At 42.5% G+C, this 17,382-nt stretch overlaps 1 protein-coding gene across 3 annotated transcripts; it reads left to right on the plus strand.

The window, feature by feature from the left end:
- Positions 1 to 309: 309 nt before the first annotated feature.
- TAGLN3 (transgelin 3) lies at positions 310 to 16,685 on the plus strand. 3 transcript variants are annotated; one of them, XM_053311654.1, is made up of 5 exons: positions 310 to 457; positions 3,731 to 3,912; positions 4,953 to 5,127; positions 11,105 to 11,207; positions 16,153 to 16,685. In XM_053311654.1, the coding sequence occupies exons 2-5, from the start codon at positions 3,733 to 3,735 to the stop codon at positions 16,292 to 16,294; spliced, it is 600 nt and encodes a 199-aa protein (XP_053167629.1). In that variant the 5' UTR covers positions 310 to 457; positions 3,731 to 3,732; the 3' UTR covers positions 16,295 to 16,685. The 3 variants fall into 3 exon arrangements, with proteins under 3 accessions (XP_053167629.1, XP_053167630.1, XP_053167627.1); XM_053311655.1 differs by lacking the exon at positions 310 to 457 and adding an exon at positions 3,043 to 3,135; XM_053311652.1 differs by lacking the exon at positions 310 to 457 and adding an exon at positions 3,149 to 3,400.
- The last annotated feature ends 697 nt before the right edge of the window (positions 16,686 to 17,382 follow it).

Below are 17,382 nucleotides of genomic sequence, written 5' to 3' on the forward strand. Positions count from 1 at the left end.
GGGGTGATCAGATTACAGAATTGTTAGGATTACAAATTGTACAATGGTTATTATTTCATTCCAGCTGACATCAGTTGATGGCTAAATCTAGGTAAACAAGGTTACTTCCTGACCACTCACTCAAATTTTCTGGTGTACTAATAACTCTGGCATACTTATCCAGAGAGACATGAATTAAATTGTATTGAGTTACTGAGAAGCATCTCTTTTTCATAAGCATGTACCCATGTTTGTGCAAGCAGCAGCTGGGTCTGCAAACACGTGGTTCTGCCAGATAAACAGCCATCATGCCAATCAACTGTTGAGAGGGGGAGCAGAAGAGACTACATCCAGTCTGGCACTCCTCTCCTGATTATGGGCATCATCATTCGGCTGGTCAGGTCATGGCTGTGAAGTCTCCTGCAATCACTGCAGCATCTGGAAAGAACCTGTTACAAAGAAGCAGCTGCCTGGAAATGTAGGTAAAATCTTTTGCTAGTTTGTAATGCAGATTCTTAATCTACTCCTCCTGTGCCATAAGGATTCGCTTAGGCGGGGTGTGTACACATATAGAAAAATGAAGAGGTTGAAAGATGAAGATAGATTGCACCTCTCCAGTCTGCAGGTAAGTGATACCATGTTCTAAATGGGATACTCCCTGCAAGGAGAAAGCTAGGACATCAGGGGGAAGGGTTTTCATCTCTCTCCATGTTGTGCTAGTTCTTTATTTGCAAACCCAAAACACTCATTTTGGGGTTTTTGTTTTGTTTATAAAGGGGAACATTCAAACATGTAATCTCCAACCTGCAGCCTGAAATGGTACAATCACTACCTTAGAACGTTTCCACCTTTCAGCTGCATTTGTAGACCTAGCTAAGAAAGGACCTACTCTACTGCAAAGCATAGCCTTTCAGGACAAACTCACATCTCCTCATAGTGCATACTATGCAGGGGCATAACTATAATAGGGCAAGGGGAGACAGTTGTATGGGGGCCCACTACCTTGGGGGGCCCCCCAGAGGCAAGTCACATGACTGACTCCCCCAGCCACACACCCACTTGGGCTTCCTTCAGTTGTATTCATCCTCCAAAATGGATCCTCCAAAATTGGAGCTACCAGAACAGCATGCATTGTCCACAATTTACAACAAAACCTTTAAAAAAATAATTTAGGATGATGTTCTATTGTGGCACATAGGAGATATATATAGATATATAAATTTTACTATGCTTTTTGTTACCACTATTCAGCCTCATTTAAGATTTCTTTATTTCATGAACTGAGCTTCAGTGAGGGGGAGCATTTTAAAATCTCATCTCTGGGCCCACTCCAAACTTGCTGCGCTCCTGATACTATGCTATAGGGTCCCTTTTTCAGCATCTTCAGGAATAAAGATAAGGTGATGCTCATACAATTGCCAGTCACTTGTAAGCTACTTTCCATGCAGACTCATCCCTTTGCAAGCAGATCCTACAAGTCATGGCAAAAACCAAATTGCCACTTAGTGCCATGCTATAGGCTTAATAAACTAATTCCAAGGAAGTGCTATGCATGAAAATCCTATTTTTGTTCTGGGAAAACGGATACAGTAAACCACAGCAATTCTGTTCATGGCCTTCTGTTCCAGAAAGATAAAATCCAGTCTCTTCTCAACCTTATGTATGGTCTAGCTGTAGCACATATTCAAGGTAGGAGAAAATGGTTTACCTCCAGTGCTTTATTTGTTGAATTCTAACAGCATGGACATTACATGTTGTATGTAATTAATTGAGAGAGCTGGATTACGTAAGAAAATATTTCTGCCTTCTTTAAAATCATCAGTGCATAATACAGAAAGCTTGCAGGCAAATGAGGTCACCTTTATGAATTTTTCATGGGTTCAAGAGCCCAGGAGATTCTCCAGTTTATATAAACTCAAGAGCTTGGAGCATCTAATTCAGCAAAGAAAAATGAAAAAAAGAAATGCAGAGAGGAAGTTTGACTGTACACATCTCTGAAAGAGATTTGAAGATGTAGAATGGTAATATTAAGTATTTGGTTGCTATTTCCTCTGTTAGCATAGAAGGCCTTGACTCCACAGATATTAAAAAGGTTGCTTTAATAATTCTTGCTTCTGGCTTTTATCATGGAGAGTTTTTCTGAGGAAGAGGAAGATCAGCATGCTCATGTGATTAGGACTCTACCACTTCAGACTGCATGTGAGGGAGCGTGAATGCATGAATGCTTCCTTCTGTAGAAAAGAAAACCCCCTCATACATGTAAAGCTAGCATATGGGAGTTGAATTCTCCCTGCCATGGGAGTTCTGTATGTACAGGGAAAGCACTCAAGTAATCATGACCTACATCTGAAATGGTCCAGACCAACAACACACTTCCTCATGGATGCTATCAAGTATCCCTCCCTGAGAGAGGTATGTGCCATACAGGCAACCACAGGCAGGCACACCTCTAGAAATAGCAGCAAATATTGCAGTTAGTGATGGAGGAGGCTAGGCATAGGCCACTGAAGGATAGGCATAGGCCATGTGCTTGTCTGCATAGATTAAACACTGGACTTTGTTTGCGATGCACAGCTGAATTCCCTGCACTGAGCAGGACCAGATGGCTTAAAAGGCTCCTGTCAACTCTATTATTCTGTCTTTTCAAGACATACAACTTGAGTAGTTATGTACAGCTCTACATCTGAAGCTACTACTTTGGCCAGGGCTTAAAAGGTCACAGCATTTAAGAATTTGAAATATTCTCTTCAGCTCTGCATTGCAGGGTTAGTGCTTGGGAATTTGCGGATTGGGGGTGGGGGAGAACTGCTCTGCCTTTTAGTTAAATATTATTCTGGCATATTATCATATTCCTCCTCAACTTTGTGCTTTGATAAAAACACAGAGGATAAAAGCACAGACTCTGCACAAATCTGCAGATGTCCATATTGTATGCAGTTGTTTAGGCCCAGGTTTGTCAGGGGGCCCAAAGAAAATTCATGTCATCCTAAGAGAGTATTTTTAACTGCCATCTTCTCGGATGCTATGACAACGGCTGCAGCAAAAGAGCATAGAGCAGAATCGCAGCCTGAAAGGCAAGCACTGACGGCAGCGTGCGCAGAGGAGTAGGCTGCAGCTGATGGAGATGAATAGGAGTCCCTTGCTGGCTATGACAGAGTAGGAGGGCCTCTTTAACAGCTCTTAGCAACGCCCCTGCTTTGACCCTCCTCATCTGTGAGGAAAATCAAATCAATACACCCTTCTTCAAATCACGATGCTTCCACAGCAGCAGTGCCAGGAGCAGCAGAGCCTTAGAGCAGCCTTCGTCTTATCTTAATTCTTACCAACATTGCTCGCTTCGATGGTCCCCACATCGCCGGACCTTGCTCATTGCTGAGAAAACCTTCACCTGCATCACTGAAAGGATTGCTTAAGTTTTCCTGTACAGTCCTTTTTGTTCTTAATTATGTATATCTATGGATTTGCTGGCAGTTCCAATGTTAATCTCAAATGCTTCCATCTCTTCCTACTAGCAAAAGCAGAAGCCTGACTTGCAGCCCCTGCTAAGCCTTGATGTTTTTCTATATAATTTAAAATATATATTTGGCATGGCAGTAAAAGACAAAATCTGATATTTTTGTGACCTTTTCAGCATTTTTTTTGGGGGGGGGGACACACACAGTTGAGCTACTTTAGAATTCAGGATGTTTTGAATAGATGCTCTATAATGTATCCCTTGCAAAATAAATAAAGTGGTTTTCCTTCTTTTTAGAGATGGCCAACAGAGGACCGAGTTATGGCTTGAGCCGAGAAGTCCAGGAGAAGATTGAACAGAAATATGACCCAGAACTGGAGAGTCGGCTGGTGGATTGGATTATTATACAGTGTGGTGAAAATACAGAGCAACCCCCTCCTGGAAGACAAAATTTTCAGAAATGGTTAATGGATGGAACAGTAAGTAATTGGCTAATGTGGCCTCTCTCTGTATAGTAAGATTTATGTACAATAACATTTGCACCTCAACTTTTACAATCCTCAGCTATATTGGCTAAAGTGAATCACCTTGCTCCTAAACACTCCACTTGGAATAAGCCCTATAGAAACCATTAGGTAATCAAAGAATGTTTTTCAGACTTACATTGTATCGACTATTAATTAATTATTAAAATACCTTCCTTTTTTTAGGACCAAGAAAGAAAGGTCCTAACAACTCCTATAAAAACAATTAAACAACTTGGTGTTATGATCTGGGTATCTTAGAAAGAATAGTGACCATATGTGAGGAGAGACAGATGGATTGATGATTATATAATATGGTAACTGCAGATTACCATGTCTGACCAATATGACAGATCTGTTGTTTTAAACCAAGTTATTTAATACCAGGCTTATCTTCTTTAGAAACCAGCTTTTGTGGTGTGCTGGTTTCTTTTTCTTCAAAAGGAAGTGTGCTTCTGTACTTGATCTGTTTGTTTTTGGAAAGAACAGACCTCCTGAAACCTGAAAATGACAGTTCACTCATTTATCACATAAGTACAAAAATGCTTTCATTTGCATAAAAGATGTAAGACCTGGTAAATTATTGAGTCTCTGCTATTGCGATTTTAACAGCATACCAATTGATAGCACTTACAGTTGGGCTCAGGCTACGTTTAGCTCTCCCACGCAACTGTCAATTGTTATGTAACCTTTAGCGAATGATTTGATTTTGTCTGCCCGAGTACATCCATGCATATTTGGTCCAGCTGTGGCAATGAAAGCTTTAACTAGCATCTTTAACATATTCACTTCTAACATGTTCAAAATGATTTTCAATTGTATGCATTTCTGTAGGGTTTTGGTTTTTTTAAAGAAAAGTTTTATTTTTATGAGTGGCATCAGAGCATCCGGATAGTAAACTAAATAACACACATACATACTGTCGTCAGCTTTAGTCAACTGGAACTAATTGATTTTTTTCCCTTTCAATTCTGCTTCTATCTTTAATCTCCCAGCTGCTGTGCAAGTTAATAAACAGTTTACATCCCAAGGGGAAAGAACCCATTCCAAAGATCACTGAATCAAAGATGGCTTTCAAGCAAATGGAGCAAATTTCTCAGTTTTTGAAAGCTGCAGAAATCTATGGAGTAAGAACAACAGATATTTTCCAGACAGTGGATTTATGGGAAGGTACACATATCTGTATATATGAGCTTGTACTGAAGTGACAGTTGCCTTCTGCCTATTACGCTGCTTGGACGGATGTTAATTATGCTATACTCCAAGGGGAAAATCCCTAATGTCATTATTTTCCTCTCTTGTTTGTGTTGCTTCAGTACCATGTTTTTCCCTGTCATTTGTTTTCTTCTCTAAGGGATTCATATTTTTCTACGACTTAATGGAATATTTTGTGGTAATGCATGATTGAAAGATTTATCAGTTTGGAAGAAAGTCACCAAATATTAAAAAGGGATTGCTTTTGTGTGAATAGTTGTTTCAGGACAAATAGCAAACTTAATGATAAAGCCAACGTTACAAGGTTTGCTTTTTTAATGTTAAAGCAAACTTAGTGTTTTCAAGAGCAGCATTTCTTCGGTGCAGACTCATTTGTGGTCAGCACTGGGACAAGAAACAGGAACCCAGTGACAATACACCCAGCCATGGGAAACCATTAGGTTTTAGCTGGGGCCAAGTACCAATTCTATATAGTTTTGCTTCACCCTCTGGCTGGTATTACACAGTGGTGGTGGTGGTGGGGACAGAATTAGGTACTGTGGAGGGAATATTTCTTCCTTTCAGTCTACTTCCAGCTCATTTAAGAGCATCTGGGCCTGTGCACAGTGATGTTCCTGTTGTTCATAGGAAGCTGCTTTATACTGAGTCATGCTTTTGACCTCAGTATGGTCTACTCAGTATTGTCTACTGAGACTGACAGTAGCTCTCCAAGGTTTTTGGTATGAATCTTTCCTATTTGGAGATGCCAGGAAACGAACCTCGGACCTTCTGCATACAAAGCAGTTGCTCTACCACTGAGCTATGCCCCTATCCCCAAATATTGCTTTTCAGTCCTTTGTGGCGCTGTTGCTTTGCTTCAGGCAGGAACTCAGTATTCGGGGTGAACAGATTGGGATATCACAGTATATCCCTTAGTGATGTTTCCTTAAGAGGCCCATGGGCTTTGGACACCCTAAATAGAGCAAGTGGAAGAGGTTCTACGAGGCCCCAAGGAGATGATCAAGGGGACCCACCTAGACTGGGCTTCAGTTTGCTGCTAGTTCTAGTCCCAGGTTACACAATAGGTTAAGCCTAAATCCCTTCCCTTGTACATCACAGTGCTATGTATTGGCTTCCTTATTTTCTCTCCCACCACCCCCACCCCCATATTATGCAGCAAAAATGTTATATATTTCCGTGTAAATAAAATCACTTAATCAAGCTAGGAACCATAAACCAGTAGTAGCAGACTTCTATGTGTGTTCTCCTTGCTGGGTAGGGAATTGCACAGGAGATTCTCTAACTTTATTAAACCCCTTAGTACCATGGCCAGAGGTATTCTGTGTTGAGGTAAATCAGTTTTTCTAAGAGAACATTTCTAAGAGAGCAATTGCCTGCAATCTTGTTTCTTGAAACATTATGGGTAACCATAGTTACATATGTAGGAATCAGCCAGTCCTCGCTCTTCAGAATGATGATATAGTCTCAGTGCTCCTAATAGATACTAAGGGGTGTAGCTATAATTTAACAGGGTAGGGGAATGTCCCTGGGCCTCTGTGTCAGGGGGGCTCACCGACTGGGTGACAACTTGCTCTTCCCTCTCCCCCTTGAGCCTTTCTGAAGACTGGGGCTGGGGGGTGATGTGGCAGGAGCCCATCTTCACTTTTTGTCCCAGGGCCCACTGCAGCCTTGCTACACCCCTGTTTATTCTATGTGGAACCCTCTGCTTTAGTACAAGGTATCTGGATGTTGCCTTGAGTTCTATGATTGAAGAAAGGCAGGACATTTTATAACTTTGAGTCAGTGGAGGCCTTAACACAAATCTTCACATGCATTAAATACTGTGAACACTGAGAGAGTACAGGTCCTTTTAACTTCAGCACCTTAGAGATAGGCTACTAGTCCTCTTTGCATCATTAGTAAAACTCATATCACATTACTCATGTTGTCCAGAATATACAACATATATGAAATTTAAAAATGTCTGCCCAAGTTGTCAATCACATTGTAACTTGGAGAATAGGAAATTAGAAGAGTTGTATTGTGGTGCCATATAATTTACAGATTTCTTGAACTAAACCTCTCTGATATTTCAAGCTTTGCTTTGCATTTTGGATTGAGGGAACATTTCAGTTACTTTGTCTTTTAGCTGGTTTTCACTCTTGTTCAGACCGACTTTCTAAATAGTTTTGTGGTATCTTTCATTTCCATCATTTAATTCAACAGCCAGTTTATCAGTTGTATCCAGAGAAAGTTAGCCATGATTAAACACTGTTGAACTTGATGAGAGTAATTCATTGTGACTCAGTTTCAATGAGGCAAGGCAATACTTTGTATGTTTTCTCAGGAGAAAATATTATTTCGTTTACTCCCAGGTATGCATAGTACTGCAGCCTTAGTCATGACTAACTTTCTTTGGATACAACCCAGTCATTGATTTGGTTTCCTGCTGAGCCTTTTGTTGTCTTCATAAGAAGAGTTAGGCTCCTTTCATGCAACTATTTTAATCCACTTCACAATGAATTGTTTCACATACTCTGTACTGAATGTCTCTGTATGCCTTCCAGAAAAGTAGCCATATTAAGGCTGTTTCATGCATGACATTTTTCTCACATGGCGTTAAACTCCGTGTAGGAAAAAGCATGTGCAGCAGCTGTCTAAGTGCTGTACTTGAGTCAAAATAAGCTCCCATACCAATCAAATTCTAGCAGCCAACATAAATCAACTTCCTTTGTATTGACTTTTATTTTCTATGTCTTAGTCATGCCCAGCGATCAGTAACATTTCTAGTTCTCTCTTGCTGTTGGTTTTGTGATTAAAATTAAAATTATGAGTCTGCAGGTTTGTTTATTTTAAGCCATGGACAGTGCCTTGTGTGCTGTTTGTTAAATCATGATAATTAAATTTAGGCTCAGTTGAAGTATTGGTAATTTAAGTATTGGTAATTTAAGTGAATTATTTATAAGGGTATATACAGCTCCCTGGCAGGACTCCTAAACCAGGCCTGCAGCAGAATACTCCTACTCTAAAGAGAGGGTGGGGGAGTCTGGAGACTTGGCTGTATTAAAGGGGACAGTGTGCATTAAATTAACTTTACTCTAAAAGAACACACTTTGTATATCTGAAGTGCTATTATCATTTTTAAATGATTAAAGCATGGAGCTCTAGCCAGCAACTGTAGAATAGACCCTCACATGGTATAGGCCTTCATACCAGCCCTACTCTGGTTTTGGTTGTCTTCACTGCACGTCTTCTGCCATTTGTGTTCAAGTTACAGTATCTGTTGTCCAGCTTCATTGCTCAAAGCTGCTCAGTATATTAAGGAGCTGCCTGAATTCAGTTAGTTAGGAGAAGGCTTCTAGGAGTTATCGTGTTGAAGGCCTGAGTCATCTCCCTATTGCAGAGAGAGACCCCACAGTCTACACCCCACAGTCTAACCTTTACCAGATAATGATCTGATCATAACAAAGGCACCATAGCTGCCTCCTCCAATCATTGATTATCTTCATCTGTAGAGGCACAAAATATCAAATAACGCATAAGTCCTGCTGTGTATATTGGCCCCCATTGGCACAAGACCATGGTGATAGCCATGAAATCCTAAGACAGACCTGTTAAGTCACCTTTGGCATGATTAAAACCCTCCAAGACCATAAGCCATGGGGTCCTCAATACCATGCTGAGACCACCTTCTCCAGTTTGGGTGATCTAGGGAAACAGCTGGGCAGCAAGGTAGGAGGTAAATCAAATTAATCCCTGTTGTGTCCCAGGATCTAACACAGGCACTCAACGTTGGACTGTGGAAGAATCCTGCTTATCCAATGACCAGTCCTGTCATTTCTTCACTTAAGCACTGCCACGAAGTAGACTTCTTTTCTCGGGCTGTGTCTACTATAACAGCCCTTCAACCTTTGTAGTAAGACACAAACTCAGTAGAGTGGAAAGGCTTTAGGCATGGAGAGGGGGAAATTAAAGACATTTCTAATCTTTAAATACAACAACAACTAGCTGACCCCGCACAGAGCATCTGTGCACTCTTTGGGGCCGGCGGTTACCTCTTCCCTCCCCCCCACCTTCTGCCCCAGTCTCCACTTCCTGACCATGTCCAGCCCGTGCCGGGCCCAGCCACCTCTCCTCCCCACCACCACTTTCTCCCCCCACCTCCTGGGCCTTGCCTCCGCGGCCGGGCCGGGCCCACCACCTCTGGCCTCCGCGGCCGGGCCTGCTGCCGCCTCAGCAACCAATCCTCCTGGGTGCTCCTCAGCCAATCAGGCGCCTCTGCTGCCCAGCCAATCAGCTGGGCGCTGGGACGCACATTCCAAGACACACCCAGGAGAATTAAATATATAGATTTTTACTTTGGAAAAAATTAGTCAATTTAAAACAGTAGCTTTGGTTTCATGGTACAGCACAACATTTTTAAAAACATACCACAGTTAACATAAGAGCATAAGGGCAGAAATAAAATGGTTGTAAAAACACATCAAAGTGACCTATCTAATAGTGGTCCCTAACCCCGAGTCCTCTGTAGTTACCTCAGCTTTTGCAGCAACCTGGCTTGTCCCTTGTGTAGCCTCAGGTCCTGTCCTCCTTCACAGTCCTAGGGTTCATCCCAGACTGCTTCTTTTGCTGGTGAGTGTTTCAGCTCTCCAGAAAGATTTTACTCTCTGCCAGAGATTTCTTAACTCTTTTTAGCCCTAATCTGTGCTAGCAATTCCTTCGCTTGGATTCTTCATCTCTGCACTCCTTTTGGTACTGTACTTCACTGCACTCTGCACACTGCTGACCAACCAAAAACAACCTCCGTCTGATTCTCACTCCGAATTTTTTTCAACACTAAACTCTGCTGAAGCCAGAGTCCTTATATACTCTTCTTCCCTCAACAATTTTTTAAACTAACCAATTAACTCAACTTAAGTTTCCTCCATTTTTCAAAATATAACCAATGAAATCAAACCTCCCCCCCCCCCCAAGTCAATCCAGTACATTGAATCACCCTCAAAAATGAACCTGCTTAGGAGGAGCTGTGAACCTTTGACCCCCTGTAAGGCAAAGCAATGGCAACATTGAAGTTAAGTACAACAGAAGAGGTTTTCAGGAGCTGTGAACTTGTGAGCCCCTGAACAGCCTTCTTAACATAAGGAGTAAAGTATTTGCAAAATGGACCTTTATATACAAAAAGAAGAGGCTTAGGCCTCGTACCTTCACAGAGACCATGGCTGACAATTTGATTTGAGGTTAGGCTGTGCATCAGAGTGCAGTGTTTGTCTTCCGAGACCTGGCTTTACAATAAGGCAAGCCTCAGTGACAGAGCCTGTGACAGAGCTTTGCATGGGAATGCACTTGTTGAAGTAGCTGATGAAGGATGGTCTTGCTCTTTGTGAACAGCAGGGGAATGAAGGGATGATGGAGGGTGTGATGCCGCAAGGAGGGAGTGCAACAGCCAAGAGACCTCCGCTGTTGTAGTGGAAGGCCAGTGCATTCAACTAAATACAAATGATGAGCAGCTAAGAAGCCTTAGGAATTGTCCTTTAGGATGCAGGTGCAGAGCTGTAGTGCACAGTGGGAATTCATGGACTTCAGCAGTCATAATTTTAGGAATAGTGGGTTTCAATACCCAGGACTGGGGCACACAGAGATTTTCAAAGTGTCTAGAATCATTGCCCATTTTACCAGCTTCAGAAACACAAGAAATGTAACTGGCTGTAGCATGACTCCATTGCAAAGCATGAGCAGTTGGCAAAGTGAAGCGAACAGTGTGATTCTATGGAAGGAAATTCAAATATTTCTGCTGAGGCCAGAGGAGAAGTGGAAAATGTAATTTAAGCCTTGGAACTTTGAGATCAAACTATAGTATTGCTGAATGGTGAGATCATGAGGTTGTTTATGGTACTGCTGAAAATGCAACTGAACAATTTAGTGGTAAAGAATGTATATTTTTTGCCTTTTTAAGGGAAGGATATGGCTGCTGTACAAAGAACTTTACTGGCTTTGGGCAGTGAAGCTGTCACTAGGGATGATGGATGTTACAGAGGAGATCCATCCTTGTTTCACAGGTAAGGCTCTGTTTAGCTATTCCCTGGCCACTTGGAGACAACTTTCAGCCATTAAATGTTATTTGGAATTTTTAAAAACCCAGCACAGATTGCTAACTAGGCAAAGATGCACCTTTGAAAGTGGTGATTTGCTTATATTTAGTAGGGGAAGAGCAACTGTTCTTATCCAACCTCAGCACAGCATTCCTCCAGTGGCTCCTGCTAGTGTCTCCCTTGTTTTTCTTCTTGGACTGTGAACCCTTTGAGGACAGGGAACCACCACCACTACTACCACCCTCCTCCTCCCCCCCACCCCTCCTCGTGCTCTCCCTAAATGGTGCCAATAACTTCCTATGGCCCACCAGGCACCTGAATGAAAAGACTTTAAATCTCAGGAATAGCAGAAGGTTCCATGTTCCCTCCCTGGCAGCATCTCCGAGATAAGACTGAGAGAAATTCCTGCCTGCAACCTTGGAGAAGCCACTGCCAGTCTGTGTAGATAATACTGAGCTAGATGGACCTATGGTCTGACTCAATATATGGCAGTTTCCTATGTTCCTCATCTCTCTTATATTTCAAATGGAAGATGAGGGCATCATTCTTGAGAGCCAATCAGTTGTCTCAACTGGCAAAATATGATCATGAATAAAAATTGCTTAACTAAGCTAGAGACCAAACATCTCCACAGTCATATAATGTGGAGCAACAGTAGTTAGCTGTAGGAAGATTTAGGGCCCTAGTCCTTTATATTCTCTCAAGTATTAACTTGAGGAAAACCTGAATAGATCTGGAGCAGAAGGTATGTATGCTCTTTTCAAAGTGCCTTTTGGCACACTCATTCAGAGCATGTGTCCACAGCATTTAAACCAAGGGTCTCAAACTGTAGCCTTCCAACTGTTGGACCACAACTTCCATAATCCCCAGTCACAATTGACAGTCACCAGGGATGTTGGGAGTTGTAGGTCAATATCTGCAGGGAGGCCACAGTTTGACACCCCCCAATTTAAACCATTGCACAATACTCTTGCCAGTCCCTTTTCAGTATCAGTACTTAGAAACCTAGGCAGCATCCATATACTGAGTCAGACCATTGGTCCACCTAGCTCAGTATTGTCTACACAGACTGGCAGTGGCTTCTCCAAGGTTGCAGGCAGGAGTCTCTCTCAGCCCTATCTTGGAGATGCCAGGGAAGAACTTGGAACCTTCTGCTCTTCCCAGAGCGGCCCCATTCCCTAAGGGGAATATCTTACAGTGCTCACATGTAGTCTCTCATTCAAGTGCAAACCAGGGCAGACCCTGCTTAGCCAAGGGGACAATTAATGCTTGCTACCACAAGACCAGCTCTCCAAGTGCTGTTCTTTCACAGATCTCATTTGTTTCCATGGGGAATGCTCAGGCTCAGTTTTCAGTGGTTTGCAGAGTTGGAACAAAACATTTGTGTGCCCTAGGCAAAGTTTGAACATTACTCCCCCACCAGTGAAAGTATGAAATACTCAATTTTACCTCTCAAGACCAGTTCCCATGCTAGTTCCCTACTTCCACCTGAGATTCTCCACTCAACTTGTCACTGATGTCTGAACTTAGGCACAGAATCTCAGGAGAAAGTTCGGCAGGAGTCAGGAACTGGTGCAGGAATCAAAGGGTGGTGGGTTCACACAGCATGTCCACCTGGAACGTGTGCTTCCCAGGAATCTTTGGCTCCCGTTTCACTTGCTTTACAGCATTTGTGTGAACCAGCCCTATATATGTAACAGGACCCTGTGATTCCTTAATCAACATATTTAAAGCTTTCTGTTGAGAAGCAATTGGAGTGTATGCACATTTCAGGCTCTATGATTAGTGAATTACTGTTGAAAGGAGAATGCCTTCTTGTTTCACACTGCAGCTATGTCCAGCAGCCTTTTGTAATGGGTCAGATAAACCTTCCCTCTCCCACACCACAAATTGGCAAAAATCCATGCAGTACTGACCACTGAAAGGTTTTGGGCCTTTGTGTTAATGCCTGTGACTTGAAGCTTCACAAAATATATGCCACAGAGGGAGGAATTTTCTGATATTTAAAATATGTTTATAAAGTATAACATTATTTACAATGTAAATAATGGCGAAAGAAGAGGCTTTGGCCTCGTACCTTTACAGGAACAATGGGCTGTGCATCAGAGTGCAATGTTTGTCTTCCAAGGCCTGGCTTTACAATTAGGCGAGCCTCAGTGACAGAGCCTGTGACAGAGCTTTGCATGGGAAAGCACTTGTTGAAGTAGCTGGTGAAGGATGGTCTTGCTTTTTGTGAACAGCAGGGGAATGAAGGGATGACGGAAGGTGTGATGCAGCAAGAAGGCAATGCAAGAGCAAAGAGACCTCTGTTGTTGTGTATTTTAAAAAACCAAATAAAAAGGATTACAAATGCTAGAGGAAGTCTCAATTCGTAAGACTGTTTACCACTTTAAAAAGGAACATGAGATGAAGAAATAAGCGCTCCCCTTCTAGAGCTGTACAGTGAGGGAACACACAGGTCCTTCAGATAATGTAACAAATAAATCAGTAAAAGACAACTAAAAAAAGAAGGGTGCAGGAAAGTGGTGCGTGTGACTCATCACTAACTTCATTAAAAAAATCAGTAGGTGTCTGAGAAAAATGAAAAATTAAGGAGGTTGTTCACACAATCTCATGCTGCTGCTTAGGAGGGCTGGGCGGGGGTGCGGGGAGGCAGGAACTCACTTGCCTTCCCCAGCAAATGAGCAGCAGCCGTTTTTGCCTTCGCCATACTGTGTGCCCACATGAGCAGGAGCACGGCAGAAGCCAAAGCTGGGATCAGGAGGAGGAAATCTTCCTGCATCCCAGACAGACCCATGCCAGCAGTGCAGCCACTGTGCTCAGCGCAGCCACTCCCCCGCCCCCCATCTCACTGCCCCAAATAGTGGCAGGCCTGGGGGAAGCCTTCTACCCAGCAGCAGTTGTGCAGATGATCATCTGCAAAGGTAGAATGAACCCACGATAGAAGCCGTGTAGAAGAACAGGGCTACCCTCGGCTCCAACTCCTGTCGTCCAGAGCAGGGATTCTCAGCGCTGGGTCCCCAGATGTTATTGGACTTCAGCTCCCATAATCCCCAGCCCCAGTGGCCTTTGGTTGGGGATTATGGGAATTGAAGTCCAATAACATTTGGGGACCCAACATTGAGAATCCCTGCTCTAGAATACCGGGAGCCTTATGCTCCTGGCGCTCCAGACGACATGAGCTGTCTGTGTTACCCCAGGCAGTTTGTGTCGTGAGCTTGTGTCATGAGAACACCTTTAAGATGTTCTGCACTGGGTACTAGATCCCATGCCTACACAGTAAAATCACAGTATATACACTCAGGCATAGAATCATAGAATTTTTGAGTTGGAAGGATCATTGAAGTCTTCTAGTCACACACACACACCTTTCAGTACAGGAATAAAAATATCTTCACAGCATAGTTCTCTGGGCACAGGGATATAGACATAATGCTATAATGCTGTATGTATCTGTCTAACATCAGTGCGCACACAGCACTGATGCACATGTTTCCACTTCTGGAACATGAGAGAACTCTGAAACTAGTTGCATTCTTGCACAAAAGCATCCATACTTCAGAAGAGTTAGTGCTGTGTCCTTGCTGATGTTGGAAGGATGCACTCAGTTATAATCAGGATGTTAGCCAATGTATATTGTATCCTGTTAGACTCTCATACCTTCATCTCTAACTTGCCTACATGGCAAGGAGAGGTATCCAGTTGTCCATGGAGGATTCTAAACTTTTTGAGTAAGAAATGATTCCCGACTGCACTCAAGTGGGAAAGCAGGAGACCGAATCCTAATGCAGTGTCCAGTCAGTCCATCAGTTGATGGAACATTTGAAAAAGAGGCAGAATGCAACGGAACGGTGCTAAACGTGACATTTGTGCTTCTGCTTTTTTTAAACACTAAAATAACAACCTCAAGGAAGGAGTATATAATGCATTCATTTAGTAGAATCTGGGTGAAAATGCTCTCCTGCAGTTCTTATTTGCCTGAGGAGGGGAGCTGCCATTGGCATTAATGGGAGCTTACTTCTTGAGTCAAAGAGAAATTGTTCAGAGGGGGTGCACTTTCACTGGAACTGTAGGACAAGGGGGAGGGTTAAATGCTCCTCCCCGCATACCACAGTACAAGTCCTGATTCCCATCCCTGACAACTGCTATTTTAATTTTAAAAAGCCAAAAATGGAAGCACAAAAGGCCACAGTTTGCATCATGTGTAGTTTGTCTCTCAATCATCTGAATATAAGTGGTCAGTTAAGAATAAATCTAGAACCTGCAATGAATGCTTCTCTTTTTAGTAATTAAAAACCAATGTAAAATGGACCAACTTGTTTGGAGAACTCTTGACAGTGTTTACATTTGATGAATGGTACAATACCAGCTTCTAGGATAATGGTGCTCAGTCTTGCACATTCTTGCCTTAATCTAGCAGATCATTTGGGCAGCTACTTAAGTGTTTTGCTGGATAATGGCCAGATCACTTAAGGCTTCAGCCATTGTAAAAGCATTATATTGATTTGGCTATGCTAAAAAAGCATTTTTCTCTATTTTGTGGGTATGGCTAATGGATCAGCAGCAGCATTCCAAGGTGATCTGGATTTCTGATCTCCATAATGGGTGGGGAGGGTCAGAATTTGTCTAGTAGAAGTACTTATTTGATTGTGCTTTGGATGGCTTGCCCTGTTTGAGAACAAGTAAATTGGTCAAAGCATAATAGTTTTCCCAATTTCGTTCAGTCAGAAGAACTTGTGAGGGCGGGCCAGAACAATCTTACTATAATCAAAATGGAACTTCTTGGATTATTTATTTATTTATTTATAAAAATGTTGAGTTGCTTTATAGCTTCTGGAGGACTCAAAGCAATAGACAAACATGAATCTTAAATAACAAAAGTATGTGTTACCTCTACCATGTATATTTATAGGAAAGCACAGAAGAACCGGCGAGGGTTTTCAGAAGAGCAACTTCGCCAAGGACAGAATGTCATTGGCCTCCAAATGGGAAGCAACAAAGGAGCATCCCAGTCAGGGATGACGGGATACGGCATGCCAAGACAGATCATATAGGTCAATTTCCACCACACACACACACTCAAACACACACACACACACACACACACACTGCAGCATGGCCTGGCTGGAAAAAACATAGCTAGTTACCGCTCATACTAAAATCTGCTTCTAAGTTTTCCATTTTTACATTTTTGGATCCCCCCCACCTTTCAACCTAAACTGTGGATCTGTGTGCTTGTTGCGTGCCAATTCACACAGCACACTGGTGCCACATGATGTTCATTTTTGAACTATGCAAAGACTCAGTTTTTCTGTATTTATTTGCGATTTGTTACCTTCTGTACTTGTGTCTTATTGAACTTGCTCTTGCACCTCAATTATCTTGTTCTTCACTCCACTTATGATATACTTTCTTCTAAAAATAAAGTCAAGTTGTAAACAAAAATCTGTGAAGACTTGCTCTGTAAGGAGGAAAACACCTGAACACAGTCACGTTTGGAGTTAATTGTTCTAATTAATTGTTTTCTAAAGACAGGCTTGAATTGAGAGAATATACCTCACAGTACTTGAGTACTGTGCTTTTACCCCTGGACTTCGGGGCCAAAGTCCAGGACCATCACATCTCTTGGGTGTGTCCTTAGTCTGTTCTAGGTGGTGTGGTTTGTGTCCTCAAGAACCTATGTGTTAAAAAATGATGCTTAACTTGCAACCAGGGGGCGGGGCGTGACCTCCAAAGGCCTTTAGGTCCAGGCTCCAAAATTACCTAGGTGCACCTCTGGTACTTGATAGAAATTCCATTTCAGGAGTGTGGCCTTGTGCTCTGGGAAGGGTGGTGATGTTAACAAGGATGGTCCCGGTTTTTAAAAAGTGGCATCCTCCCACTTGAGTCCCACTGCTCAGCTGTGACTTTCTAAGAGAAATGAATGAACTAGCCCAATAACCATTTCTTTATGTAGCCAACTGAGTAGTGTATTAGGGAAAGCTGAGAAAGTATTATACTTGGCTGACATTCTACATAATGTTATATCTCCATAATGCTGTGCTGTGACACTGCTGCACCGTTCAGTGGCAGCATTGGGGGTGCACAGCTTGCACAACCATTCCTTTTGCGCACAACCTGTGTTTCTCTCTGAATGTCAGCT

This window comes from Hemicordylus capensis, chromosome 3 (genome assembly GCF_027244095.1).
Source record: "Hemicordylus capensis ecotype Gifberg chromosome 3, rHemCap1.1.pri, whole genome shotgun sequence".
In the NCBI taxonomy this organism is placed as follows: Eukaryota; Metazoa; Chordata; class Lepidosauria; order Squamata; family Cordylidae; genus Hemicordylus; species Hemicordylus capensis.